The 26,929-nt window shown below is 38.8% G+C and overlaps 2 protein-coding genes across 3 annotated transcripts; one reads left to right on the top strand and one right to left on the bottom strand.

Moving 5' to 3' along the window:
* Positions 1 to 238: 238 nt before the first annotated feature.
* UFD1 (ubiquitin recognition factor in ER associated degradation 1) lies at positions 239 to 8,640 on the bottom strand. Its single transcript, XM_076353012.1, is given in 13 exon segments — positions 239 to 1,120; positions 1,550 to 1,631; positions 2,416 to 2,504; positions 2,879 to 2,926; positions 3,225 to 3,290; positions 3,780 to 3,848; positions 4,553 to 4,625; positions 5,034 to 5,164; positions 6,057 to 6,178; positions 7,029 to 7,061; positions 7,829 to 7,935; positions 8,440 to 8,493; positions 8,495 to 8,640. Coding segments are annotated over 13 exon segments (1,095 nt in total). The 3' UTR covers positions 239 to 1,045.
* A 439-nt stretch (positions 8,641 to 9,079) lies between these two features.
* On the top strand, positions 9,080 to 21,748 carry CDC45 (cell division cycle 45). Of its 2 annotated transcripts, XM_076352756.1 has the most exons (18): positions 9,080 to 9,145; positions 10,416 to 10,475; positions 10,773 to 10,865; positions 11,279 to 11,416; positions 12,015 to 12,158; positions 13,324 to 13,379; positions 13,985 to 14,033; positions 14,833 to 14,894; positions 15,831 to 15,881; positions 16,706 to 16,825; positions 17,219 to 17,350; positions 17,752 to 17,850; positions 18,103 to 18,264; positions 18,466 to 18,604; positions 18,974 to 19,057; positions 20,269 to 20,387; positions 20,849 to 20,925; positions 21,684 to 21,748. In XM_076352756.1, exons 1-18 carry the CDS (start codon positions 9,095 to 9,097, stop codon positions 21,746 to 21,748), a joined length of 1,701 nt encoding a protein of 566 aa, XP_076208871.1. In that variant the 5' UTR covers positions 9,080 to 9,094. The 2 variants fall into 2 exon arrangements, with proteins under 2 accessions (XP_076208871.1, XP_076208872.1); XM_076352757.1 differs by lacking the exon at positions 11,279 to 11,416 and having other exon boundaries at positions 9,095 to 9,145.
* Positions 21,749 to 26,929: the final 5,181 nt, after the last annotated feature.

Here is a 26,929-nt window from a genome sequence, read left to right on the forward strand (position 1 = left end):
CCCGCCATCCAATGGCTGCCTGCGGGGCGGCGCTCCCTGGACAGCACGTGACACCCCCCCGCCAGCCCCTGCCCTCCACACCTCCAGCCCCCCAGAACCCCCCCGTTACCCCGCGAGGCCTCCCGCCGCGGGCGGGGGTACAGGGCCGGAGGAAGCGCCGGCGACAGAAGGCACCTTCCCCCCCCCCCCCCCCCCCGCTTCGGTTTTTTTGTAAAATCACCACACCAGGGACGCGCGCTGGTCAGCACGGATCCTTTACTCGGCCCTTCAGGAGGGAGTACAGGGGGTTTCACCCGGTTACCCATCTAAAGGCTCAATACGGACACGCCGGCACTGGGAAGGATGCACAAGTCAATACCGACACCGCTATTCCAAAGCGCAGGGCGCCAGAGCTTTGCACGCCCTTCACTGGCACCAGGCAGAGAAGCTGGGTCTCGCCTCTCCCCGCACGTGCCATTAGATTGCTACAGCACGTTGTTGTATCTGAACTATTAAAAGGCATGTGATTAATTATAAATATAAAAAGCAATTACAGGGGGATTACTTAGAATGATTTATAACCCAACACCTGAAGCTAAGATCAAAGAAACTCCCTGCACAAAAGTCTTCAACACCCAAGTGTTAGCCTTCATTTGCACCACACCAAAAAGCTTACCTGGAACTCTGGCAAAAGATACATAGAGGGAGGAAAATATCAAGCACAGAGCAACGTGAGACCATCATCACTCAGGATGTAAGAGGAGAGCATGTAGTCTAAGAACCGGACCTTTTACTAAGGTAGACCTTGTTGGTTTTACTTCTCAGGTTTACCTAAGACAGACTTTCCCTCTTTACAACAAATACAAAAAACTCCTTCAGAATTCCTAAAACTTAATTTTCAACTGGAAATTAAGACAGTCTGACAGCTCCGGTTTTAAATGTGAAACCAAAACCAGTAAAAGTGTTCCTGCATTGCAAAACAATCTCTCCTCTCAACTGCAGTAACTAAGATCCAATATGCTGCAATTGTTTTATTTTCCTCCTAACTGACTAAAGGTACCACAACTTAGGGTTTTCTTCCTTTTTTGCGCAGGGACTGGCCTTCTCCTGAAAAGGCAATAAACCGGCTTCCAGATTCATCCTGGAGAAAGGAAAGAAGGGAAAAAAGGTTGTTACTTCTTTGCTCACTGCTTGCACGTGACGAAAGCTGAACGATCGTTAGAAAACATTCCACCAGAGCAGCAACTGACTGTAGACATTTCACAGCCTTCATCTACATGATAACTACTTTCTTTCTGAAAACAAAATACGAGCATTTCAGTGACCTTTCAGCCAACTGAAACAAGTATGCACTGGCTTATGAAACTTATGTCAGGCCAATCTTTTTACATCAGCAAGCAAGGACATCAGAGATTGCTTTCACCTAACTCAAACCACTTTTTAACTACTACCACTTTGTAACAGAAGTGCACTGTGAAAAATTAAGTATGGAGAGAGGAACCACAGACTCGGACAGTAGTTCTAATGTTCTAATTCTGTGCAAAATTGGGAAGGATCCAACTTTATTTACCTCTTCAACTTTCTTAACTAGTGGACGTGAGTTTCTAATGAATGTGATTCTACCAATCTTGAAGTCATAGTTAGGTATTCCTCTGGAAAAGAAGCATAAAAATATTATGAAAGAAGTTTTATACCTACCATCCAATTGAGCACAGTGAGACCTATTCTACGTCTGTCAGTGTTGTACCAACACTGGCTGCGAATTTTCATTACCAAATAATTCTAGAGTTAAACCACTGAATTATTTTCTGAAGGTAAGCATGCATTGCATGAAGTAAATAATCAGATACTGGAGCTGCTGTAGAAGCTTGGCTGTGGGCATGTTTCCACATAGCCTGTGGTTTCCACAAGGCCGTGGAAACATTTTTCCACAAGGGTTCAAGTTTTATTGTGACAGGCGTAAATGACAACACCACAGCAACCACATCCCTGCACACTTCCACTGTTTGAATTTTCTACATTTCCTTCTAAGAAAAAAAAAAAAGCAAAACCCCAAGAACAAATCCACACATGGCTTGGCTTTGGTTATCCACCGAACTCAAAAAAAGATTTCACTCTACACCAAGTTTAACTTTAGAAAATTGGCAGGGTTCTGTGCATCGCTCAATCCAGCCCACCAGCCCAGTCTAGACCTGCTGCCTCTCCCTACTTGTCTTCTATAGAACCAGAGTTGATTGAGTTTTGGCAACATTAGCTTAGGATCTGCATCTTAAGTAGTAAGGGACCTCACAGTCAGTCTAGAAGATTAGGCTATTTATTTTCTAAATGCAAACTTATGACAAAATTAGCTTGTTTATATTGCAGGAGCAGAAAAACAAACAACTCCACTCAAACACTGATCCTTCACTTGCTGACAACCGAATGAAACAGACATACCTTCGAATGTCTCCTGGTTTAATTGGCGATGGACTAGGCTCAACACCTTTCTTCTTGCCATCCAATCTGTTCCCAGAACCAGAGAATGCCTATGTATACATAACGAGTTTTAATTGAACCTTATCTTGTATTTGAAAGCACACTGCACAGGGATACTAAATTCTGTAAAATCTTACTATCATTTTTATTTAATTATTTGATTCAGCATGTTTCTTTCTGGTACATATAAGCTGATGAACCCTGGGTGTAGGAGTATGTTTCTGTCTCCCATTTATAGACTGCCCTTTTAAGGACAGCAAGTCACACCTGTTATGGGCCATAAGCACCACAAAACATTCACAGATACTTGCCAGTTAAATGATGAGCACGTCTAAGAACAGGTGCTAGTATTCTGCAGTTTTTTGGAACAACTTTCCCTCACCATTTTACAACATTCAGAAACCAGCAGAAACAGGGGACTTACACGAAATCCTATGTCGCTCACATATCCACTATGGTCTGCTTCAACATCCTGTGAGGGGAAAAAACAAGTTAGTTCATTGTGTTCATGTTGCCATATGCAGAACACATGAAAACAGTTCCACATATTTCTGACCAAAACTTCAAAACAATCCCTTTCCAAAATCTTCCAAAATCAACAGTTAGTAGACAAACATCTCCTAAGTAACACAAGCAAAAGCATCTGGTAAGTGAAGTTTAGTCTTAAGAAATTGCTTCAGGAAAAAAATTTATGTTGGCGCTCACTGTTCCATCACAAGCAAGGCTGACTTCTAGGGAATACAGTTTTGAAGAACAGAAGCTTAACCTACTGTGGTCTCTTCATGCTGTGCACTTCTTTCTGGTTCCTTGTACCCCAAAGGAGCGTCAAAATCCACCTATTTACACAAGCAGCATGAAAACAAGGATGACTGATATTTTTCTTCTACTCATAAGCTTTATACTGCTATTCCTCCAAACTCCACAAACTATCACTCCATTTTGATCTAGAAAGAACTGAAGTTTGCTTGTTAAACATTTTAACTCAAAACTAAAAAGACTAAGCCTCCCAGGAATGACTCTTAGCACGTAACTGAAACAGTGCAGTAAAACAGCACCCCACAGTATCACTGGAGTTTGAATCAAGGCAGGGCTGTTAAATAATCTAGGCACTACAGTCACCTGATGGTACATGAAGTGCAGACCACAGATGTGGTTACAAAGGTACCTGGGGTACTCTCAAATGAGTCACCTTCCCCACCCCATCTGATTTCACCTTTCCTGCAGCATCAGAGGTGCTTGGTGTACAGTGCTATCACTGAACAAGATGCCCTCTCCTTTTGGGAGGACACAGTAAAAGCAGACTTTCCACATCAGCTTTAACTTACGTTCATATCGCATTCTATGATGGACACAGCCTTATCTGGTTTGGTCTCCATTACCCGAAGCTCATAGATCTGAAACAGGAATGAATATTTTAAGATTGCACATGAAAGAGCTCAACTTACACATAAGAAAAGCATATCAAAACCTCTCCCTTCAGATAGCTTCAAGAAAATTGAAATAAGTGTTCTTTAGGTTGAGGACTGGGTGCTGCAGGGTCTCTAAAGAACTCGAGAGCAAAGATTTTTAACTTAGAAGATTGCTATATACTGGAGCTAGAGAAACCTACGTTTTACCATGCCCTGCTGCACTCTTACTGTACCTTATCTGCATTTTTGAAAACAAATTATGAATTTAGGATAAATTCTGTCCCTTGACTTGTAAAAACAGCACAAAAATTTATTTTCTTGTGAGTCAAGAAACACTCTAAACAGCAGCTCAGGAGAAGACTTAACTGAGCCCTTTTCTCCTCCAACAGAAAACCAATTCTGATATCTACCATCTGGGATTACTTGTCAACAACACTGCACAGCTCTATGTTGATTGTTTCAGCACCAACATCCAACAACTGAGCTTAGTCTGCAACCCCAAGTGATCAAATGTGCATGTGCTGCCAAAAATACTCATCTATAAAATCTATTCACAAGATGTAGCCAAAATACTCATGTGGTCATAAGCTCCTGAAATACAGCGTACTTTTTTACATGGGACAGAATTTATTTCCTCAAATTGATGGTATCCAAACAAAACTTGTGTGGACTGGTGTTGTATACTGTACCTTTTCATTGTAGTTGATGGCAATAACATCCCCAGTAGTTAGACAAGCAAAGTTTCTCAATGCATTTTCTAATCTTTGGAGTATGTTAAGATGAAACATTTGTTTTCAATGCAACAAAGCTTTAAAGTTACTATGTTATAAAACTCTGATCCTTGGTCTCTCAAACGTGGTTTCAAAGTCATCAGTACTGTAGATAGCCTTTTAGTAAACATTAGCGTGTACAAGTTCTTCTAAGGGACACTCAAACTCATTGGACTTTAAGCCAAGATTCATGCTGCTTCACTCCAGGCTACACTTTGTGCCAGCAGCTGGCAACGTCTCTGTACATAACCCCTCCATCCTTTTTGTTTTCAGAAGGAGCAGTAGTAGTTACCTACTACTGGAAGAGTATGAGCCACACCTGAAAAGCTAGCCCTGCTTCATCATTCCAATTTGGGAAAAAACTTTTGTCCCCTGCTCCATAATTGAATAGGAAGGATACACAGCTTTGGGATTGGTGATGTCAAGAAAATCTGGACTCTGTGGCTGAAATTTTGAGTAAGTAGCAACTTGAAGATTAACACTCTCCACTTGCACCAGGCCTCCCTCTTCCAGCAGCAAGTTCTGCATCATCTGTAAGAATGAAAACAAAGATACAAACCACTATCAACATGACTGATGTTTTTAGTTCTCTTTCCTTGCATATACCTATTTTTGCTGGGGCCACCATCTTCCTTGAGATGCACCAGTTTACCACGGTTTAATTTCAGGCAGAACAGTCAGGTGCATCTTAAAAAGCAGTCTGCTTTGCTTACTTAGTTAAACTCTCATGGAGGGAAACCTGAGCTGTGACTGAAAGCTGTTGTAGGAACATGTCCTGGTTTTGGCAGGGATAGAGTTAATTTCCTTCCTAGTAGCTGGTACAATGCTGTGTTTTGGATTTAGGATGAGAACAGAGTTGATAACGCACCGATGTTTTAGTTGTTGCTAGGTAATGCTTACACTAGCCAAGGACTTTAGTTTTCCATGCTCCACCGACTGAGAAGGCTGGAGGTGCACAAGAAGCTGGGAGGGGGCACAGCCAAACTGGCCAAAGGGACATTCCATACCATGGGACGTCATGCTCAGTACATAAACTGGGGAAAGCTGGCTGGGGGGGCCACTGCTCGGGGACTGGCTGGGCATCGGTCGGTGGGTGGTGGGCAATTGTACGGTGCATCACTTGCTTTGTGTATTACCATCATATTATTATTATCATTTTATTTCAATTATTAAACTGTTTTTTATCTCAACCCACAAGTTTTTTCTCACTTGTGCTCTTCCAATTCTCTCCCCCATCCCACCGGGTGGGGGGGAGTGAGCGAGCAGCTGCGTGGTGCTCAGTTGCCGACTGAGATTAAACCACAACAGAACATGACTAGCAAAGACACGCACTTTCAGGAAACATTCCGCCTCTTTAATATTAAACTGGCAACTCACTAATCCTACTCTTCAGGTTTTGACAGTTCAGCATGAGACAACTCACCCAGTGTGGAAGGTAACATATGCCCTCATCAGCCACAAATTCAAGCACTCCACAGTGTGTCATTCGGTCTGAATTTTTATTGGTCAGCTTAAACAGCATCGGGTAAGTAATATTAAGTCGGCCTGGTGAGAAAGGAGAAAATAAATTTTATTTGTTAAAAGCCACTAACGCATTTCTGAAGCTTTCAGAGATTGAACATTAGCAAGAAAATGGGCCAGACTATAGGAGGGATTCCCGTCACACCATTATTCCAATTACTCAGAACTACAAATCCAGGAGAGACTGCAGATACACGAATACTGTATTGCCATCGCACTTAGAACTTTAAATGCCTCTCCAACATTTCCCCAAGCTCAGAGATGAGCAGGCAGCAGGTATTAGCAGAGGAATCTATTACTGTTATGTCCTTGTGCTATTATCAGTTAGCTCCTACCTAATGAATTTTAACAGGCCCTGCCTATTTTAAAATTAAATCCTGACTAAACTAATTTCTCAAAGAAATTCTATTAAAGCTAAAGCTCAGTGGGGGGGGGAGGGAACCCTTAGTTAAAAAGGCAAATAAAGACCATTTATACTATTGATTCAGTTATCTTCTTCCCCATTTCAAAGTTAATTATCACTTACTTTGTCTTTAAAATAAATTTTGCTTCAGACAACAGCATCCAGAACAAGCAGGTTGAGATTAAGAATTTACTAGATTAACTGTAACCATTATATGAGTATGCTATTAATAGTTAATAAATATTGATTCATGCCTCAGGTAGCCCAACACTTACATGTCTGTACTTGAAGACAGACAAGCCTTATTAATTCTGACAGACAAAATACTTCCAAAATACATTTTTTGAACTAATTAGTCTCATATTCTCTATTTAAGTCAGATTTTAATAGATAACTAAAATCCTGTGGTATTTGCTTATGCATTTACTCATATTTCTAATGTTGTTACTCCAGAATAAAATATTCACTTACTGAGTTGATCCAAAGCCGATGGTGGCATAATTACTGCAGAAATGAATAAGAATGTAAGATTAGGAAAAGTATGACTGTACAAAGAGTACATAACATACAATTTTATCATTCCTTTCTCTAAAATCTCCTCTAAAAAAAGGAGATTCTAAAATCTCCTGCAAATTCACTTTTGAGCCAGAGATTTCAGTAGAATCAGTCATGACAAATATACCTGCTAGCATGGAGATTTCAGAATTTAATCAGAAAAAAAGAGCAGACAAGGTTTTACAATACCTAGTACTAAAGAAAATGTTTCCTAAAGGTAATTTTATTTGTTTGGGCTTATAGGTGCTCTTAAATCGATGCCAAATCAAAACAATATAGCATTAGCCTGACAGCCTGCAAATTAAGTTGGCCGATCTATTCTCTTTGTTCAAGCTAAGCGAGGTACAACAAGGAGGGAAAAAGAGTCCTTAATCATAAATTTCCATGGCTCATAATGGGCCTAAGATTTTAACAAGAAAAACTTTAGAAAAGAAGAATGTCTTCTCATAATGCTCATAAACCAGGACTCAGTCGGTAAGTTTTTTAATTACACACTAATGCAATGAAACCCTCCCCTTCCTTCTTAAAGCCCCACCCAGGGTGCTCTCCCAGCTCCAGCCACAAAGCCAACAGTACGTCTCCATGCTGTTCAACAATGTTTCTGCAGCCTTGGCCAAAAGCTGTATTACTTGATATTATTCACAAACACTCTTCCAACAGGTTATTAGTCAAAATAAAACATGCACATACTCTTCCCGCCTTTCTCCACATCTGACCTGTCATTAGGTCCGGCAAGCATGGATACCGAGAAACAGCGGTATTGGGTTGAGAAGCGGTTCTGGAAAACCCGAGGGATGGGGTGATCAAACATATTGAAAGAGAACTAGGGGGAAAAAAACACGAAGAGAAGAGTGTATTAATAGGTATCCACAGCATACTGAAGTGTTACAGCACTCACTGAAGTCTCCTGAAGCTTAGCTAAAAGTACACTTAGGAGCCGTACGGTTGATTTCCCTGTCAACTGAGGCGCCCCTCTTTTTTTCATACAGCTTACGCGCTGCCTGGGGAAAGATCTGTGCGTCGAGCGCTGCGTGGGGAGACAGAAAATGGAAGCAGCGCACTTCCAGGTTACGCTCAAAACAAGGCTTGGCTGACCAACCGACCCCCGAGCACGGGCGGCGCTTCGCGGAGAAGACGCCGACACCCGCCGGCCGCCCGCCCTCAGCCCGGTACTCTACACCAGCGCCGCCACCCGCTGGCTTCGAAAACGGGCTTCGCGAGCGGGCACCGCCGCGGGAACCACCGCAGCCACTGAAGGAACGTGGGGCCCTGCCACCCACCGCCCGCCGTGACTCGGCACTTCCCCCGACCGCCCCCCGAGCCTCACCATGGCTGAGGCGCAGAGCGGCGGCGCTCGGGCTCCCCACAGGATTCGGCAGGGCGCAGGAAGGCGGGCTGGGCCGGGCCGCTCTTTCGCCTGACGGGGCGCTGGCCGCCGCCGCGGGCCGGGCCCCACCCCACGATCCTCCTCCTCCGCTGCGCTGCCCCTCCCAGCGTGCCGCGCGACGCCCGCCTCCCGGGCAGCCATTTCGCGTGAGGGCGGAAGGCGAGGTCTCGCACCTGCCGATGTGGCCATTGTGGAAGGCTTTTCTGGCCGCTTGGCCGTTCTTCAGTCACCGAGTCTCGATGTGGACCCTCCCGCCCCTTCGTCGGACTCACTTAAATAGCAAAGCAAACAATTCGCCCGCGGCAAAGATGGCAGACACGGCAACAAAAGCCAGCACGGTGCTTCCGGCTGGGGTACTCCTGGGATTGGCTAGCCGCACGTGCCGCGACTCCCTTCTCCCAATCCCATTGGCGAAGACCCGGAATGAGTTGGGCAGTTCGGCCAATCCGCTCTGCGAAGGAGGGACGACCGCTTTTCCATTGGCCAGCGCACCGTGACGAGCAGACCAATGGGAAGTGGCACTGATTTGGCGCCCAGTTTGAGTGGGGGCGGCTCGCAGCTGCCGCCGTTTCTCTACCTCTTTCGCGCTGCCGCCATGTTCATCTCCGACTGCCGCCGGGAGTTTTACGATGTGATTGTCAGCCAGGTGCGGGCGGCGGGCCGCGGCCGAGGAGGGGGTGGTGGTGTCACCCCGGGCGGCCCGGCGGCGGGTGGAGCTGTCTCCCCTCAGGCCGCTCCCCGCGGAGCTGCGGCGGTTCCCGCCGCCTCACGGAGTGGGTACGGTGCTGGGTCGTCCTCGGCTCTGGCGCCGGCGCCTGAGGCGCTCCGGTCCTCTTGGGGCCGCGGGGGGTGTGGGGGGCGGTGGTGCCTGCCTCCCCGGGGCTGCCGGGGTGGGGGCCGACGGCGGAGAACGCTGCTGTCAGGCGGGCGTAACGCCTCGGGCCGCGCTGAGGGTGGGTGGGTCCGCCAGTCAGCCCGGATTGTGACAATATCCTTCCCGAGCGTGGCTACGGCGTTGCAAACCTGACCCAAAGCTGCTGCTAGTGCGACGAGGTCTCGCTAGAGGTTTTACTTACAGTTTACCTCCTTTCTCGCGAGTGCTTTGGGTATTCTTGTGGATCTTTCGTTTAACCAAGACACCTCTAGACCTGTTTTTTTTCTTTATATCTTTTTAACCGTTTTTATGTTGTTTGCCCAGACACTAAATCTTGTATTCCGTCGTCTTTGAGGTTTCTCTTGCAGTCTTTCTTGTAGCAGGTCTGGTTGGCTACTTTCATTTTTAATCCACAGTTTGCTTGACTTTGTTCAGAGTGGATGTGTACACTGAAGTGGTAAAGCTTTTGTTGGACAGTCTTTTAGTATTTCTACTTGTGAAAACTATATTATGGGTTGTGCAAATGAAAGCATTTCCCTCAACTTCTCCAACTGTGAGCAAATCTCAACAACAACAACCCGGAAAAAAACACCAGATAAATTGTTTTGCTTAAATCAAGGTCATTTCAAGAGTTGCCTTGCTCCTGGTTTTGCTACAGATTTTCTTTACTCAAAACTGTTCCAGGTCCTGTGCTGACAACTTAGGCCTTTCTAGACATGATGAAAATAGTTGTAGGATTGACTAGCTTTGAACCTTCAAAACTCTGTGCTGTTCATAGGAGTCTGAATAATTACATTTCCTCAAAGCAGCTGACGTATTTTGGGTATGTGGAGTTGTTTATTGTTCATATTTATAGGGATTCAAATCGGTTAATTTTCGTTGCAGTGTCCGTTCAGAAGCAATCCTGGTTTATGATTATGATGATCTCTACCTAAATTTCTTACTTTCTGGTCTCACAATGATCTATGCATTTCAGGTACCAGCACATTAGATTTGGCACCTATGTTAATATATTAATACTGTTATTCTATTACTTTTGCAGCGTGTTCTTCTTCTTGTTGCCTCAGATGTTGACGCATTATGTGCTTGTAAAATACTCCAAGTAAGTCTTTGTTCATTATCACTGTAGGCTAACAGTAAAAGAAAAAATGCCCTGGGATCCTCTTAATAGGTTTGAACTGGGTAAAGGGTGAAGGTTTAATCTGCTTTTGTAACTTATTTTTTCCATGAGTTATGACATTGCAAACTGGTAAATCATACTCCCAAAGTTCACATATATTTGTCATTTGGGATGTCTTCAAGATAAAGATTTGTATGAAATAGAACTATAGCATGGTATAGCACTGTAGAAGAGGTGGTTTCCCCACACCTTTGCTAACAGCTGTTTGCTTCATTTCAGGCTTTGTTTCAATGTGATCATGTGCAATACACGCTCGTCCCAGTATCTGGATGGCAAGAACTTGAAACTGCCTTTCTTGAGCACAAAGATCAGGTGAAAAAACACTGGAAATTTTTTAAGTTGCAGTTCATCTTACATAGGCATGCACTTCTTCCTTTACCCCAACTTAAAATGTAAGCTCTTAAACTAATTATTATCGGTTACCTCAAAACAGTGGTTAAATTTTAACACACCAGTAACAAATTTGTTTACATCAGCTCAAACTAATGTGCTGTAATTTTGATAGATTCAAATGAAGTTTGCACACATTTTGAGATATAAAAGGTGGTGGCATTGGATGTCCAACATCCCCAAATTTGGTGTTTTGTCTTACAAATTTTTTTCCTCCATCAAATATCAAAAGCAATGATGAGTGCTTTGGAGGTTTTGTAAAGGTGTTTTCAGACTTCTGTGTTTCCTGCTAATTGAAGTAAAAAGCTTTGTTTGTTTGTTTGTTTTGTTTGCAGTTCAAATATTTTGTTCTTATTAATTGTGGTGCCAATGTTGACCTTCTGGAGATCTTGCAGCCTGAAGAAGACGCTTTTTTTTTTGTATGTGACAGCCACAGGCCTATCAATGTAGTGAATGTTTACAATGACACACAGGTAAACACTTTTCTTTCATAATAAAAATCTTCGCACAGTGTGGTGGTGGGTGGTGTAGTGCTTTTCTGTGTTAGCTAGTAGGTCAGGAAGCAGTATTAATGGATATTTGCAGTAGTAATGTACATGATCAGGAAAAAAAAATCTGTTTTCACTGATAAAATATATACTGTTAGCGGTGTGATAGTTGTCAGTAGTAAGCACCTGTTAATCCTGTTGCTATAAATCAAACTGCTACAAATCAGAGGATAAACACCCTCCATAATGTAACATGTATTATCTCCCATCATCTAGCAACACTTAGAACTTGAGTATTAAGCACAAATTATTTGACAACATGACTTTAACAAGCATTAAAAATGATAATTCTTTCAGTAATGCTGTAATCAAGGAATACATTTTTTACTCTTATTTTGTATAAATGAGTATGGTCTTTGTATTAAAAAGCAGTATTTTCGTTATGCCAGGAATCGATCACAGCCAAAATGAATTTTTAGTTTCCTTTACTAAGTATCTGAAGTATTCTCATTTGTCATTTGAAATGCTTTTTTAATCACTAAATAAGATACTTTATTTAAAATACTTCCTTTTTTCTTGCTAGATTAAGCTGTTAGTTAAACAAGATGATGATCTCGATGTTCCTGCTTATGACGATATCTTCCGAGATGAAGAGGATGAAGAAGAGGACTCAGAGTGTGACAGTGATGGGTCAGAACCTTCAGAGAAACGTAGACGTTTTGAAGAGGTGTGTTTCTGCTACTTTGTTGTGAAAAGAAGGAAAATAAAATGTTTATTACATATATTTTACATCATCATAATAACGACATTTGAGTTTAAAAATTCTGTCCCATTAGATCACAAATTCAAGTGTAAGATATAAAAATAATCTACTACGACCAGTAGTTTCACATACACAAAATGTTTATTTATCTGAACTGCACAGAAATATTTTCCCCTTATAAAAAAAACATGTTTTGAACTTGATTATGCATAATGCTGTCTTTGTGTAATTAGTGAACTGAAAAGATCTATCTGATTATGTGCTCTGGGCTTTTCAGTCTAACAAAACAACTTATTTAGATAGAAACTTTTTTTTTAGTAATTGTTTGAGAAGATAGAAGCTCACAAATAATTTAGCAACACATTTTTCTGTCCTTGTAGCAGTAAACTAACAAAAGTATATTATGGTAGACACAAAAAATTAAATTTGCCATATGTTATTTGTAGCATATTTTCTATTTATACCATACAAGGAAGCAAAGGCATGAGGCTAGCAATATTAAGAGACAATTAAATGTAAAGACATTCTCAGGTTTAATATGTATTTCATATTATTTTTCTATTAACATTGTACATTTTTTTCCTACTAATCTACAAAGGGCACTAACTCAGCAAAAGCAGATACCAGAAATTCAAAGGAAAATCTATAAATAGTATACACAAAAGCTATTCTCAAATCTGTTAAATATTTCACAAAGATCTTTTTGACTTCTTTGAGTTTTCAAGCTGATGATGCTACTTATGGACTTTGAATATACAGTGAGTGCCTCTTTTTCTGAGCTTCATTAGTTATCTTTATTTTTCATCAGTGTTATTTTTATGTTATAAAATGGTAGGATGCAATGTTGCTAGTGTTGAAAATACTGTGTACTGGGCCTCTTATTTGTGAAGACAAGCTAAACAAATGCTAGCGCAGAAAGATGCCGTGACTTTATAAGAGTGTGTTCCTTGGAAAAATATTTGATAATAATACTTTTCTCATTAGATGTTGTTAATAGGAATAATTCTTCTTTTTAATGAAGACTTTAATTAAGTCTTTTTAATGAAGAATTAGTCACTAAAGTATCTGGATAGGTGCTAATCTACTAGAGTATTTTTTCTAGCTTTTTAACATCCAAATTAATTTACAGGCTGTAATAGAGAGAACAATGAAAAGGCGACAAAGGCGAGAATGGGAGGCACGCAGGTGTGTTTATCTCGGTTTTTTATGTTGCTTGTATCTCTCTTTCTTGCTCTTATTCTTTGATTAAAATCTTGTTGAGAATACAAAAACATGATACTATGCTGCTCAATTTGCAAGATGCTTTAGTTCTAACTTTAGTCAGAAAGTGGAGAGAGATGTTTACTATGTAAAAATAAAACGTTTAAATGGAGGGTATTTACAAATAGTAATTTATAAATTTGAGTAGCAATAGGTGCATTGCTTCATACAGCTACTAAGTAGCTGTAGTATTCTTATCTTGTCTATCTTAGGGTGAAACTTGTGCTTCTGTTTTCTTCCTTTACAATCCCACTAGTGTCAATAGGAACGAGCAGGAACAAATAAGATAAGAAAATGGGATTTGAGGAATAATGATTTAATAAGTTTTTCCTTTTTACTTTATGAGTACATTTCAGTGTGGTTTCCACGTTGCTACTAAAATCTAATTGCCTTGCAGAAAAACAATTTCTAGCCTAAGTTTAATTTTTTTTTAACTGCTAAAATGAAATTTAAATATTATTTCACAATTCCTGACAAATTTTTAATGACTAGTTCACCACTTAGTCGTGTGGGTTTTTTTCCTTTTTTAGACGAGAAATTATTTTTGATTATGAGCAATATGAATACCATGGGACCTCAGTAAGTATAAACTTGTTTGCCATAAAAATACAAGGCGCCAATGTAAAGGTAATTGGACAATATCCAATGTTATAATTATCTAATAATACTATACATTATAATAATATTGTTATATCTTGTTATTTGTGTATCTTATTATATATAAGATACATTCTATATGTACAAGTAGTTTGACTTAGCAGTTTAATATTTTCTGGTTGTGTACATCCAATTTTACCACTGATTAATTAGTTACATCATAGAAACAAGACTGGTAGACTGGCAGACAACAGCCAACTGAGTCACAGTGGATATGTAATGTTAACAGTGGGGGAAAATGATAAACCAGAACTATTAACATTTTTGTTGTTTGATGTCTCTAATGCTGGTATAAAAAAAAAAGGTGTAATTTTTTTAGGTCTTGACAAAAGTGTCTATGCACAAAATACCCTCGCAAAAAGACTTCAGCATGTAGGGAGCTTGTTTGCCTTTCAAAGTTTTCAAAGTATCAGGATATTTCAAACATAACACTTAGGGCATCAAACTGTTCCTTCTGTCATTTGGCCTCTTACCTGATGATTTTTATATTTTGTTAAGTGCTGCTTTATATATAACGCAAGTTTGCAGAGCTGTATAAAATATTTTTCTTTCTACTTAGTGTCTTAGAAAGTAAGACACTGGCAGATTGTCAGACTCAAGTGTGATTTCTAGAGCTTTAGTAACATGCTAGTATTTGGCAAATTTAATTGTGTTCTATTTGTTTAATGAAGTGAGAGTTCTGTGTTCATTTGTTGTCTCTTTTTGCTTCTCCCTCATATAGTCTGCGATGGTGATGTTTGATCTGGCATGGATAATGTCTAAAGACTTGAATGACATGTTGTGGTATGTTTCCATTATCATTTTTCATAGAGGCTAGAAGCTTAAACCCATAGTAAAGAGAGGCAAGATTTCCCAAAACTATTTGATTTCAGTATGAGGTTCCAGTTTATTTCGTGTGTGGATGTATGTCTTGAATTGGAGGACACATCTGTGTAAATTGATTACAAGCAATCAATAGATTTTGCATGGAAAAAGGGAGGATGGTACTATATGTGTATGTCTGCTAAAGAGGGAATAATAGTATATAGCTTTGTTATTAACTTCTACGTACAGTTGGTGAACAGTGCTTCTGGCTTGTTCTGTTATATACTTAGAGGGTGTTGTGGTTTAACCTGGCAGGCAGCTCAACACCACACAGCCGTTTGCTCACTCCCCCCCCCAGTGGGATGGGGGAGAGAATCGGGGGAAAAAAAAAAGTAAAATTCGTGGGTTGAGGTAAAGACAGTTTAGCAGGACAGAAAAGGAAGGGAAAATAATAATGATAAAAGAACATACAAAGTAAGTGATGCACAATGCAATTGCTCACCACCTGCCAACCGATGCCCAGTCAGTCCCTGAGCAGCGGTCACCCCCCTGGCCAACATCCCCCAGCATGATGTCATATGGTATGGAATATCCCTTTGGCCAGTTTGAGTCAGCTGTCCTGGCTGTTGTGTCCCGTCCCCCCCCGTCCGTGTCCCCCCCAGCTTCTCGCTGGCAGGGCACGAGAAACTGAAAAGTCCTCTACTAGTGCAAGCACTGCTCAGCAACAACTAAAACATCAGTGTGTTATCAACATTATTCTCATCCTAAATCCAAAACACAGCACTGTACCAGCTACTAGAAAGAAAATTAACTCTATCCCAGCTGAAACCAGGACAGAGGGTTAAATACAATATACTGTACTGGAATATTTTTTGGTTTAACTTTTTTTTTTCCTTTTTTCCCCCCCAATTTTAGGTGGGCTATTGTTGGCCTAACAGATCAATGGGTCCAAGATAAAATCACTCAGTAAGAAAGATTTTTTTTAATTTATCTTTATTATTATTTTTTATTTATTTATCTATCTTTTAAATTTTATTTTTAGGAGTAACTAATAGCAATTAATAGAGATCAGGAAACATATGGGAATTAATATAATACAAGATAATTAATGAACAGTGACATTAAATATCTTAATGACTGAATGTGATCTGATGCCTTCCAAAAATGGGAATATACATCAGAAAAAACTGTGTTTTCCTTTTCTACTATTTATAATTTTGTAAAAAATAAAGTTAGTTTAAAAATCCTAAAACAATCACTTCTGATCTGGGAAGAAATGGTGTTTAATAGTAGTTTACGTAAATACGACCTCCATACAGTTTTATTAAAGGAAAAAAATTTTGTATGTTCTGTATCCTCCAGCTTCCTTTCCAGTTTTAGTTAAGGAGTTTCAGATTTTCTCTTTTTTTTTTTCTTTTCTTATTTCCTACTAGATACCATCAGAATTCTAGTAGTACGTGTGTAGACTTTAATTCTGGTGTTCTATTGTTACTAACACACTGATGGTTTCAAGGAGATAAATGTAATGAGTAACTAATTTCATTGGTCAGTCTATCTGTCTCTCTGTATTGGTTTTATTTTAGCTTTAATTGCCTGGGTATATGGCTGACTATTGAAAGAACATTATTTAACAACTTGGTTGGGTTGGGTTTTTTTTTTTTTGAAGAGGTATCTGCAGTTTTCATGCTGCTGACAGGCCAATGTGTAATATTTAGGAAGCATTTTTGTGTTCTCATAGTCAAGTACAAAAATACACAGGAAGAGAATGAAGTAACAAATTTGTTTTTAAGAATGAAGTATGTGACTGATATTGGAATCCTACAGCGTCATGTGTCTCGCCATAACCACCGCAACGAGGATGAAGAAAATTCTCTGTCAATTGATTGCATGCGAATAGCATTTGAATATGAGTATCCTTGCATAAGATCTGGGGAAAATGAACTCTACCCACTTGGTGAGCCCCAGTTGAGTTTTTATCTAGGGGAAAAAAAATCCCAGCACCATCTCTGCTGCTGAGAATGGAACTAAAAGAAATGGAAATTTGAATGTTTTGTTGAACATGAATCCCTCTTTCAATAGCTCATGTAGCTTCAGTTCAGCTTAACCTTTCAGAATTAGTTATAAATCACTGTTGCTCGTCTTGTGCTACATGCACCTGCAGCTTCTAACTGTATCTTACATAGTACAGAGATGCAATATATAAGGGCAACTGAAGACTTGCCTATTAGTTGTGGAGTTTTGTTTCTATTTGTAACTTCAAATGATATATGTGTTTATAATTATTTTCCGTAATTCCTGTTCAGTCTGCGCCTGGCACTTTATCAGCACTGGTCTCTATATGAAAGTCTCTGTAACACTTCATATACCTCTGCTAGCCTTAAGCTTTGGTCCGTACAAGGGCAGAAGAGGCTCCGTGAGTTTTTGGCTGACATGGGGTGAGTTATAAAAATCTGGGTCTTGATTAAAGGATCATTTTTTCAATGTATCATGGGAAAATATTGAGAATATAGCTTGCAAGTACTCAGCTTCTTAGTTTTTAAATATGATTGTGGGGCTCTGAGTAGGTTGCAGAGTCTCTTTGAGTTGAGTTATGCAACTTGTGTCTTGGTGTATGAGGAATACTTCAGCTGTATGCCTTTATGGAATAGTAGATTAGTAAGTAACCTACGCTTTCTCACATCCACTTTTCAATGACTAAAGAAAAAGAACATGAACAAGCTTAGTCAGAGTTAACTTGCTAAATTATCTAATATTAAGAAAGTCTTACGAAAGGAAGGCAAAATATTTTTGTTTCTTCTGGCATACCTATCAATGTATTTTTTCCTTCTGTTTTTAGTTTGCCTTTGAAGCAAGTGAAACAGAAGTTTAATTCCATGGACATGTCTTTGAAAGAAAATCTTCGGGAAATGATCGAAGAATCTGCAAACAAGTTTGGGTAAATCGTTTTAAATACAAATGCTTTATCTGAAAATACTTTTCAATTAAGTTCAAATATTTTTGTATGAAAAGCATGTAATATCTTGTTTTAAAAAATATGTTTTTTAGATTGACAAAGTAATATTAGGCTCGTTGCAAATGTTAGGGTATGGTTTGTCTTCATGTTCTTAACATTAACGTACTGAGGAGATGGCTGGTCAATGTTGATAATAATATTGCTAATCTTTACTGGTTATATTTCATTTTGCAGAATGAAGGATTTAAGAGTTCAGACCTTCAGCATTCACTTTGGCTTTAAGAACAAGTTCTCAGCAAGTGATATAGTTTATGCAACAGCTTCTCTCATGGAGAATATAGAGAAAGAGGGGCCTGAGACAACTAATTTCATTAAAGCTTTGGACAGTCTCTCCAGGTACTGAAAAGATGTCTCTTCATTCATTTACAATTTTATTTAGGGAACATGGGTTATGTATCTAAAAGATGCATTGATGCTTCATAAACCACTGAAGAAAAACCAAAATATCCCTGTGAATAGTGTTTAGAGAGTTCTCACTTCTCTGTGAAAAGCTTTATTTTTATATGAAAGTGTTTATTTTTATTCTTTCTGTTGCAGGGGTAACCTGGACAAACTGCACCAAGGACTGGACCTAGCCAAAAAGCAGTTACGTGCCATTCAGCAGACAGTAGCCAGCTGTATTTGCACCAACCTTGTAATTTCTCAGGGGCCTTTTCTCTATTGCTCTCTCATGGAGGTCAGAACTTTAGTTTTTGGCTGTCTCATTTGACTGTCATATTTGGCTGTCTCACAGCTGAATAACACTGTTTTCCTAACTGCTTGGCTCAATAAGAATGACTGTCAGAAAGAACCTATTTATCTATACTGTGCTGTCCTCTGATGGGTCAATATTGACATCTACTCTGAACTTCCCAAAGGAAGAATCAGCCCTCTCAAAGTGGGGAGGGCTTCATATCAAAGTCAAGTGGGTGAGCTCAAACTCCTATATTGTAATGGTTCTTGTTAGTGTTCTTTGAGCCACACAAAACTTTCAGACTTGTCAGTAGATATTAAATAAGTGGAAGAATCATCTTCATTGTAATTGAAACAATATTTCTTTTCCTAGGGCACACCAGACGTGAAACTGTTTTCCAAACCAGTGTCTCTGTGCCTGCTTAGTAAATACTTACTCAAATCTTTTGTTTGCTCTGTAAGTAAATCAAAAGCTTTTGACTAACTAACTTCTGGCCTGTGTAGTAGTTATTGTTCTGTTGGATACTTGCAGTTGCTTATTAAAAACATTATATGAAAATCTTAATAATGTTTTTCTGCTAATCAGTTGGATAATTTTAGCACATCTGTGAATGCTGCTCTAGGAAAGATATCTGCCTGGGAGACTTTGTAGCATTAGAAAGGGTTTTCATTACTAAGATACTCACAATCTAAAACCTGTGTGTAATTTTCTAAGATTTGAGGGAGCATATCGCTAAATATGTACTTTGAAAAGTTAACCTGACGCACCAAAAAAAAGCAGTATTGTAGGACTGGTAATTGTTATCTAAATATTTCTGTGTCTGTTTAAATAAAATCCTCTGATCTTTACAACTAATGTAACTGAAATTAAATTGCATTTATCTTTTGAGCTATTAGTTACACAATTCAGATAAAAATGAGGTTTTAAGACTGAGAACTCTCTTCACAGTGAGCAATTCCTAATTTGTAAATGAAATTTATGGTGGTCCATCATTGTCAGATTGCATCTGTCTGTCCTCATTTTTAAAGTTAGACATGGTGAATAACTAGTCTGCCACTAGGAGCAGGACAGCATTTTAAAAACTCACTGCGAAACATTTACCTTAAGAACAGAACGCTTTAAACAAACTTCTGTTTCATTTACTTAAGTGTCTAAAAATGTTAAAATCTTCATAATTATTTTTGGATTTAATTAAATTACAAAATTTGTTAAAAGTTACAGCTTACTGCTGTGAAACAATATGGCAGGGGAAAATAATTTCTAGTGAAGACTGTGTTTGTCAATGTTTTATCTGTTGTATTTCAATGTATGACTATTACAAAAAATTAAGCCTAGTCCAACTTTTTAGATACCCATACCAGCAGTTTTTTGTTGGTTTTTTTAAAGAGCTTTTTTCTTTACTGTAAATCATATCTTGTCTGTCTATATAATTTCTGTGTTAAAATGGAATGCAAGATAGGAGAAGAATTGAAATTTCTATTGGTCCTTAAAGTGATTTTTAGTGTAAGAAAGAAGGGGATTAAGAGATTATGTAAAGAAACCACCTTCTGTTGAACTGCATTATAGCTGTATCCTTAGATGAATATTTGTAATACTAGCTCACATGGAGAGCTGAAACTAAATTGTTTCCTGAGTTTTGTCTAACAAAGAGGCTTTCTGACTTCCAGACAAAAAACAAGCGTTGTAAATTGCTGCCGCTGATAATGGCTGCACCAATGGATGTTGAACAGGGAACTGTGATCATGGTGGGGATTCCTCCGGAGACAGAAAGCTCTGACAAAAAGAAGTAAGTATATTGTTTAAAAGTTGTTACTAAAGGTTGTCTAGAGACTTTTCCTGTCTCTGAAGCAAATATATCTTTCCTGTACCTATTTAACATTGAATATGTTGACTTGAATTGTATCCTTCTTAAAAATACGCTTTTTGCATATGGTATGCATGGGATACTCTGAGAGAGGATACAGATGTTCCCCAGCTTCCTTGCAAATTTTTTTTCCCTCCCTCTTAACTATTTCTTTATCTTAAAAGATGGAAATAGTTTACTATATGACCCATGACTTCATTTCTTAAAGCCTGCAATGTTAAGATTTTTGCACTTGAATAAGTGAGGTGTATGTTGAATACATGGCACATGAAAAACACCTGGAAGACATTTTCAGCTCTCAGCAAGGAAAAAGTTGCATACTTCTACCTTAGTAAATGTATCCTTTTCTGTAATGCTTATTTGTATTTCTGTTCATCTTCTAGCTTTTTTGGAAGAGCATTTGAGAAAGCTGCAGGCAGTACCAATTCTAGGACTTTACACAACCATTTTGACATGTCAAGTGAGTAATGCTATCCCTTACTTCATTCACCAAATAGTCCTTTAGGGGTCAGTGTTTACACAGCCTCATAAAGCATAATGCCTGTAGGCAATGTACTCATTTGTGTATGTCTCAGATGCAAACATCAAGGGGTGTGTATGTGATACACTATTCCTGAGTCTAGTATAAACACAAACTACGTTATTTGTCAGTCTTTTTCTAAGTGCTATCTTGTTGTGCAGAAATTACAAACTACTAAGCAGAGGCTTGCATGTATTTTTGAGACGATCTACATGTTGCATGGGGTAATGATTTTCATATGTGCACTTCAGTTTAAAATCTGTGAGGTTATCTGTGAGGGTTTTTATATTTAGCAGCCAAACCAAGTATGGTACTGATGTTATGAGATGCATTCTTTATTGTCTGTTTGAAAAATGAGATACTTATGCAACGAGATTTGCCTATCTTTGTGCTTACAAAAGAGGCAGTTTTTAATAATACATATTTAGGTATGCGTGTTGAACATACAAAGAAACATTTCTAGATTAAAAAGTGGCAGCTATATCATGTAGTGAGCACCTAGAAATTGGAGTTTGCTGAAATCTAAGAGCAAAATAGACAATGTGCTTTGCATTTTGTCCAAATAAATAGTTTCTCTTTTCTCTTCTTAAAGTTGATTAAGAATATAAATAAGTATACTTGGAATTAATATTCTTCAAGTGTGACATCTAGTATATCTTTGTTATTTGCATCTTGTAATAAAATATTTCATATTTTAGTAATTGAGTTGAAAACAGAAGACCGGAGCAAATTTCTGGATGCACTCATTTCTCTCTTGTCCTAATGGTAAGACAGTGTAAGGAGGACTAATTCAAAAATTAATTACAAATCAAGTTAGTAACCAAATTACATTTGTATATTATCTGTAGAATGTTCTAAGAAAATGTGGCAACTTCTAGTGAAAATATAAATTGAAGATGAGAGTTTCTTACAAAGACAATTGTTTTTCTTTTTGGGAGGAAGCAGACAATGTACAAGCAGAATATTTTTTTTCTCCTTAAGAGATTTATTTAAGTTTCGTCATCCATAAGCTTCTCTTCCATTGTTCTTAACTTTCTGTGGCTTTTTAACTTCAGCTGGAAAAGGAGCAGCTGTTTGTGTGGTGAAAGAAATTGAGATATTGGCTAATTGTTGATACTCTGTTACTGACTTTTAATTATGATGGCTTGTTTGAGCTCAGGATGGAATCTTGGCCATAGCAGTGCCATTCTTGGCTTTGACGTTAATGTAGAATTTGCATTTTTCTTTCACAGTGTTAAGCTTGTAGCCTATGTTAGTGTGTAGTTTTTATCTGGAATAAAGATGGGGATCTAAGACTTCATTTGTAGTTGTGACTATTAGCTTCACACTAGTTCAAAGTCTGTTTTAAAGCTACTTTAGGGCAAGACAGATTTTACTGTAGGTCTGATGAGACTGTCAAATTGTTGCAGTTGTCTTCAAACATTCATTGCCTTTCAATGATGAACTATTTTTATTGGTTTGTGTGAGCGCTTATTCTGCAGTGATGGGTGGCGATAGCTTGCTTTCTCCCAGAGAAGCAGCCAAACTCTAAATTGTTTTGTAAAGTCTGTTCAGACAACCTGTAAGACTGTTTGAAAGTATATAAAGTACCTCGTGGCTTTTTCATGCCTAGATAAAGATTTGGTCTTCAGTATTAACATGTAAAGTAATCTCACAAGGTTATCTTTATGGTATATATACGAAAGCAAAGGAGTAAGATGAAGACTTTAGTAACAGTCTGTGAATGTTGGTAGTCCTAGCCAAATGACAATATGACTTACCTTTTTTCAATGGGTATCAAAGCTACAATTTCTTCTTTCTTCTGTTTACTCAGAAGTTTGAAACAGTGGGTCAATAGCTGCAGTTGTTTGTTAGCCAGCATAGCCATGCATGGCTTCCGAGATTTCTACATCTGTTTTCTTTCTTCACGCTCCGACAACTGATAGTTTCCGTTTGTCTTCTGCCCTTGTGGTGCTTTTTGGCTCCTTGTGCTGGAAGCTGAGGATCAGATGCTCTGAAATTATTTTCGATGTTGCAAAGTTCTTGGTGCTGCAATTGTGATACATCATCTTGCTTTATCTTAAATGTACAAGTACAGGCCTGGACTGTTGTTTTTATGGCTCTTGGGAGGTCAGAAGGATTTTAACCTTAGCACACAGATATTGAACACTGCTTCTTTGTAAAGATCCCATCTTCATAATGGCAAAAGGTGTCAACTAGGAGTATGTGCAAATTGGACTTCTATTTGTCAAACCTGCTTTTATTAGTAGACATGCTCCTGTGATGTTTAGTTTTTGGCTAATAACAAAAAAATAGGTTTTGAAGAAGTTTCATATTTATATTACCATTATATTACCATTCAAATGTTCTTTTAAAATTGGCTTGAATGCTTTTGTTTTTTGGTTTTTTTAATAAGAAACTTTTTGAAACTCTCCTTGAATTTCTAGAATGTTGAAACTGTTTTTTAGTACTATCAGGTTGAGGTCTTGTACTTTAATTGAAATAAATGTTTTGTGAGACAAGTTTTAAGATTTTTTTTTAGGGCTTTTAAAATCCAAGTACTGAGTAACTGCCAAATACTGAATGAAAAATCTGGGGAATTCCAGTGTCAATAAAGCATTTTTAGTCATGCATTGTGATACTGTATTGTCACTTGTAGCTTGGCTTTGGGAATAATTTTCCTGGAAAGAGTCTAAAATACTATGATAATTGTGTGTAGACTGTAGTGTTATAAATATTGACAGACTAGCTCAATCCTTTTCCATAACAGAGACTGCATTTCACTTTGGTCATATGAAATGGTATTGCTTGTTAGATTTACCCTGCTGTGCATTGGGTGGGTATGTATATGTGTTTATGTTTGGAATTCTTTTTCTTCTTGCAATGTTCGCTTGAATTCTGTGTGACTTTAATGTTTTCATGTATTACAATGACTATGTAAAGGTTATATATCATTACTTCATACTTTGTACAGATTTTTAATACAGGTTAATTTAATATTAAATGTGATTTAAATGTAGCCAACAGAGAGCTAATTAAACTATATATTTTAATTCAAACAAAAGTTTGGGTGGTTGTTGTTTTTTTTTTCTTCCCCCAAAATATTTTCATCTTATCTGAGTAAAATCCCAGTGCCAAGCTGCAATGGCCAAAAAGTTGTGCTTCCCAAGATAAAACATAATGCCACCTTTTGGTTTTGCATGTTTACTAGGTAGTATTGGCAATAAATAATATCCCCCCTTACCAGCATACTTTGGGTTTTGCCTGTACACAGCATACAGTAATTTTATTACATTTTTGAAGTAGATTACTGTGCTTTAAGTCTGGAAATGAAAACACACAAGTTTATGTTGTTTTTTGAACACTGATACCAGTGACAAACCACGATTACAATGTAAAAGCTAAGAGTCTATGTGACACTTGAGCACACTTCTAAATATTTTCACTTTATCTTTCAGTTGCAAACTGCTGAGTGAGTCAAGTGAATTTCCTAAATTTATCTTAAACTTATCTGTCACAAAAGAATCACTGCCTTTTCCACAGCACTAAATGACTAACTTTAGTTCAGCCCTGTCATATATTTAGGGCTTTCATGCTTCTAGATGTAAATAGAGAAAAACATGGGTATGTGTAGCAGTAAATACGATGTGCTTCAGTGTGTGAGACCACCTTCATGTATATGGAATGAATAATATGTGCTGGGTAAAACTGAATTTTTACTTGCACAGTCTGCTTGCTCAGTAAATGCATAGACGGTCTTCTACATCCTGGATCTGACTCATGGTTCAGCAGCCATCTATCAGGAAATCCTAAACAAACAACTAAATTCCCCATTTTCTCCCTGTACAAAACCTTTAGACAGGGGAAAGAAATGTTGTGAGGAAGGCATCAACAGGCATGGGTACGTAACATCTCAGTTTAATAACTGTCTTTAGTTACCTTTAGTGCTATGTTTTCAATACATGGAATAGTTTTGATGGTGTGCTGTTTTTGGCTGGGATAGAGTTAATTTTCTTCACAGTAGCTAGTATGGGGCTGTGTTCTGGATTTGTGCTGGAAACAGTGTTGATAACACAGGGATGTTTTTGTTACTGCTGAGCAGTGCTGACACAGAGTCAAGGTCTTTTCTGCTTCTCACCCCGCCCCACCAGCAAGTAGGCTGGGGGTGCACAAGAAGTTGGGAGGGGACACAGCCGGGACAGCTGACCCCAACTGACCCAAGGGATATTCCATACCATATGACATCATGCTCAGCATATAAAGCTGGGGGAAGAAGGAGGAAGGCGGGATGTTTGGAGTGATGGCGTTTGTCTTCTCAAGTCACCGTTAGGCTTGATGGAGCCCTGCTTTCCTGGAGATGGCTGAACACCTGCCTGCCGATGGGAAGCAGTGAATGAATTCCTTGTCTTGCTTTGCTTGCGCGTGTAGCTTTTGCTTTACCTGTTAAACTGTCTTTATCTCAACCCATGAGTTTTCTCACTCTTACCCTTCCGATTCTCTCCCCCATCCCACTGGGGGGGAGTGAGCAAGTGGCTGTGTGGGGCTTGGTTGCTGGCTGGAGTTAAACCATGACAGATGGGTACCTTAGCAAGCCATTACCTTTATCTCCTTGTTTGGGGTTTTGGTTTTCCTGGGGTTTTTTTCTCCACCGTCTCATTAGAAGCTGTGTGTGAACCCCTTCATCTCACCTCATCAGTTCTCTTATTGCTGTTGTATTCTTCATCCCTCTCCTGGAACTTTGTGTTTACTTCATTCACCTTTCAGGGCATGTTTGGTTTCTACTGCTACCACCTTTTCCTGCTGTTGTGATAAATACAGATCGTGCCTTGCAATGAAGAAGGAAGTTGGGGGAGGGGGGAGTGTTTGTGTGTTAGTTTTAGTAGGTGACTGTCATTCCTTGAAAAATGGACAGATTTTCAGGCACATGCATCCTTTAGCTTCAGCATATTGCATTATGCTGGGAGGATGAGAAATGGGAGCTAGTTTTTATGCTGGGATGTGTTGGTAATTGCTTTACCGGCAAGTTCTTCGTCTTCCAAACAGATGTGTAAGCTTGAAGCTGTGGATCTATTACATGGACAATAAGCTTCCCTTGTCCCTCCTTTATTGCCTTTTGGGTTTTGGTGTTTTTTAAGGTTCTAGTTTTCCCAAGATCTACTGGAGGTGACAAGAATGCTTTTGCAAATTTTAGAATTGATCAGCTGTTGAACTGATCCCAAGGCCATCCAAATGTGGCCCAAAATCAGTCAGGAATGCTGAATTCCATGTAAAAAGAAAATTATTAAATCTGTGTGGAAATCTGAAGAAGTCTCTGCCAATAGATAAAACTTTTGCATGTCAACATTTTACAATATGTAAAATAGTATCAGACACTCCTTACAGAGTTTATTCTATGCTATAGAGTTTGTAGACAAATATGTTAACATTACTTGGAGAATCATTGTACCGGAAGATCCAAAATTTTGGAGTCGCCAGTCTGTGGATATAAAAGTAGCTCAGTTCAGCAGCAATAAATTGGTGGTTTGAATGGCTCGGTGAAACTCGTTTGTGTAGGTTAGTTACAATGGTCGCTTCTTACAGTTAAGTGTTGGACAGAGACTGCGTGCCAAGAACTCTTGACATCTCTTCATGAAGAGATTATTATGCTTTTGATTTATTTGCCCAAACAGAAAATGTGGCTCTAATGAGTAATTTTAAAATAAATAGTTAGAGCACTAAGAAATCGGCTTACCCTCTTAGATGTATGGTGACATTCCACCTAACCATGTCTGAATACAAATAGAAACATTCCCTAAGGATTATATTTGAGCTCCAGTAACTCTTTTTCCTCTGCTGTGTTTGTTTGCTGTAATAGTACTCTATATTAATCAGCTCTTTAAATTATTTTTGCTGCTGCTAATCTGTTTTAGAGAACAATAAAAGTATGAAACAAATCCTTTAAAATGTTTTAGTTCTTTTAAGAGAA

The sequence above is a fragment of the Aptenodytes patagonicus genome, chromosome 15, assembly GCF_965638725.1.
Source record: "Aptenodytes patagonicus chromosome 15, bAptPat1.pri.cur, whole genome shotgun sequence".
NCBI lineage: Eukaryota > Metazoa > Chordata > Aves > Sphenisciformes > Spheniscidae > Aptenodytes > Aptenodytes patagonicus.

Coding starts and splice junctions, on each gene's coding strand:
- CDC45 (XM_076352756.1), top strand. CDS start 9,095: ATGTTCATCTCCGACTGCCGCCGGGAGTTTTACGATGTGATTGTCAGC. Junction 14,034..14,832: donor ATGAATACCATGGGACCTCA/GTAAGTATAAAC, acceptor TCCCTCATATAG/TCTGCGATGGTGATGTTTGA. Junction 18,605..18,973: donor TCTATTGCTCTCTCATGGAG/GTCAGAACTTTA, acceptor TTCTTTTCCTAG/GGCACACCAGACGTGAAACT.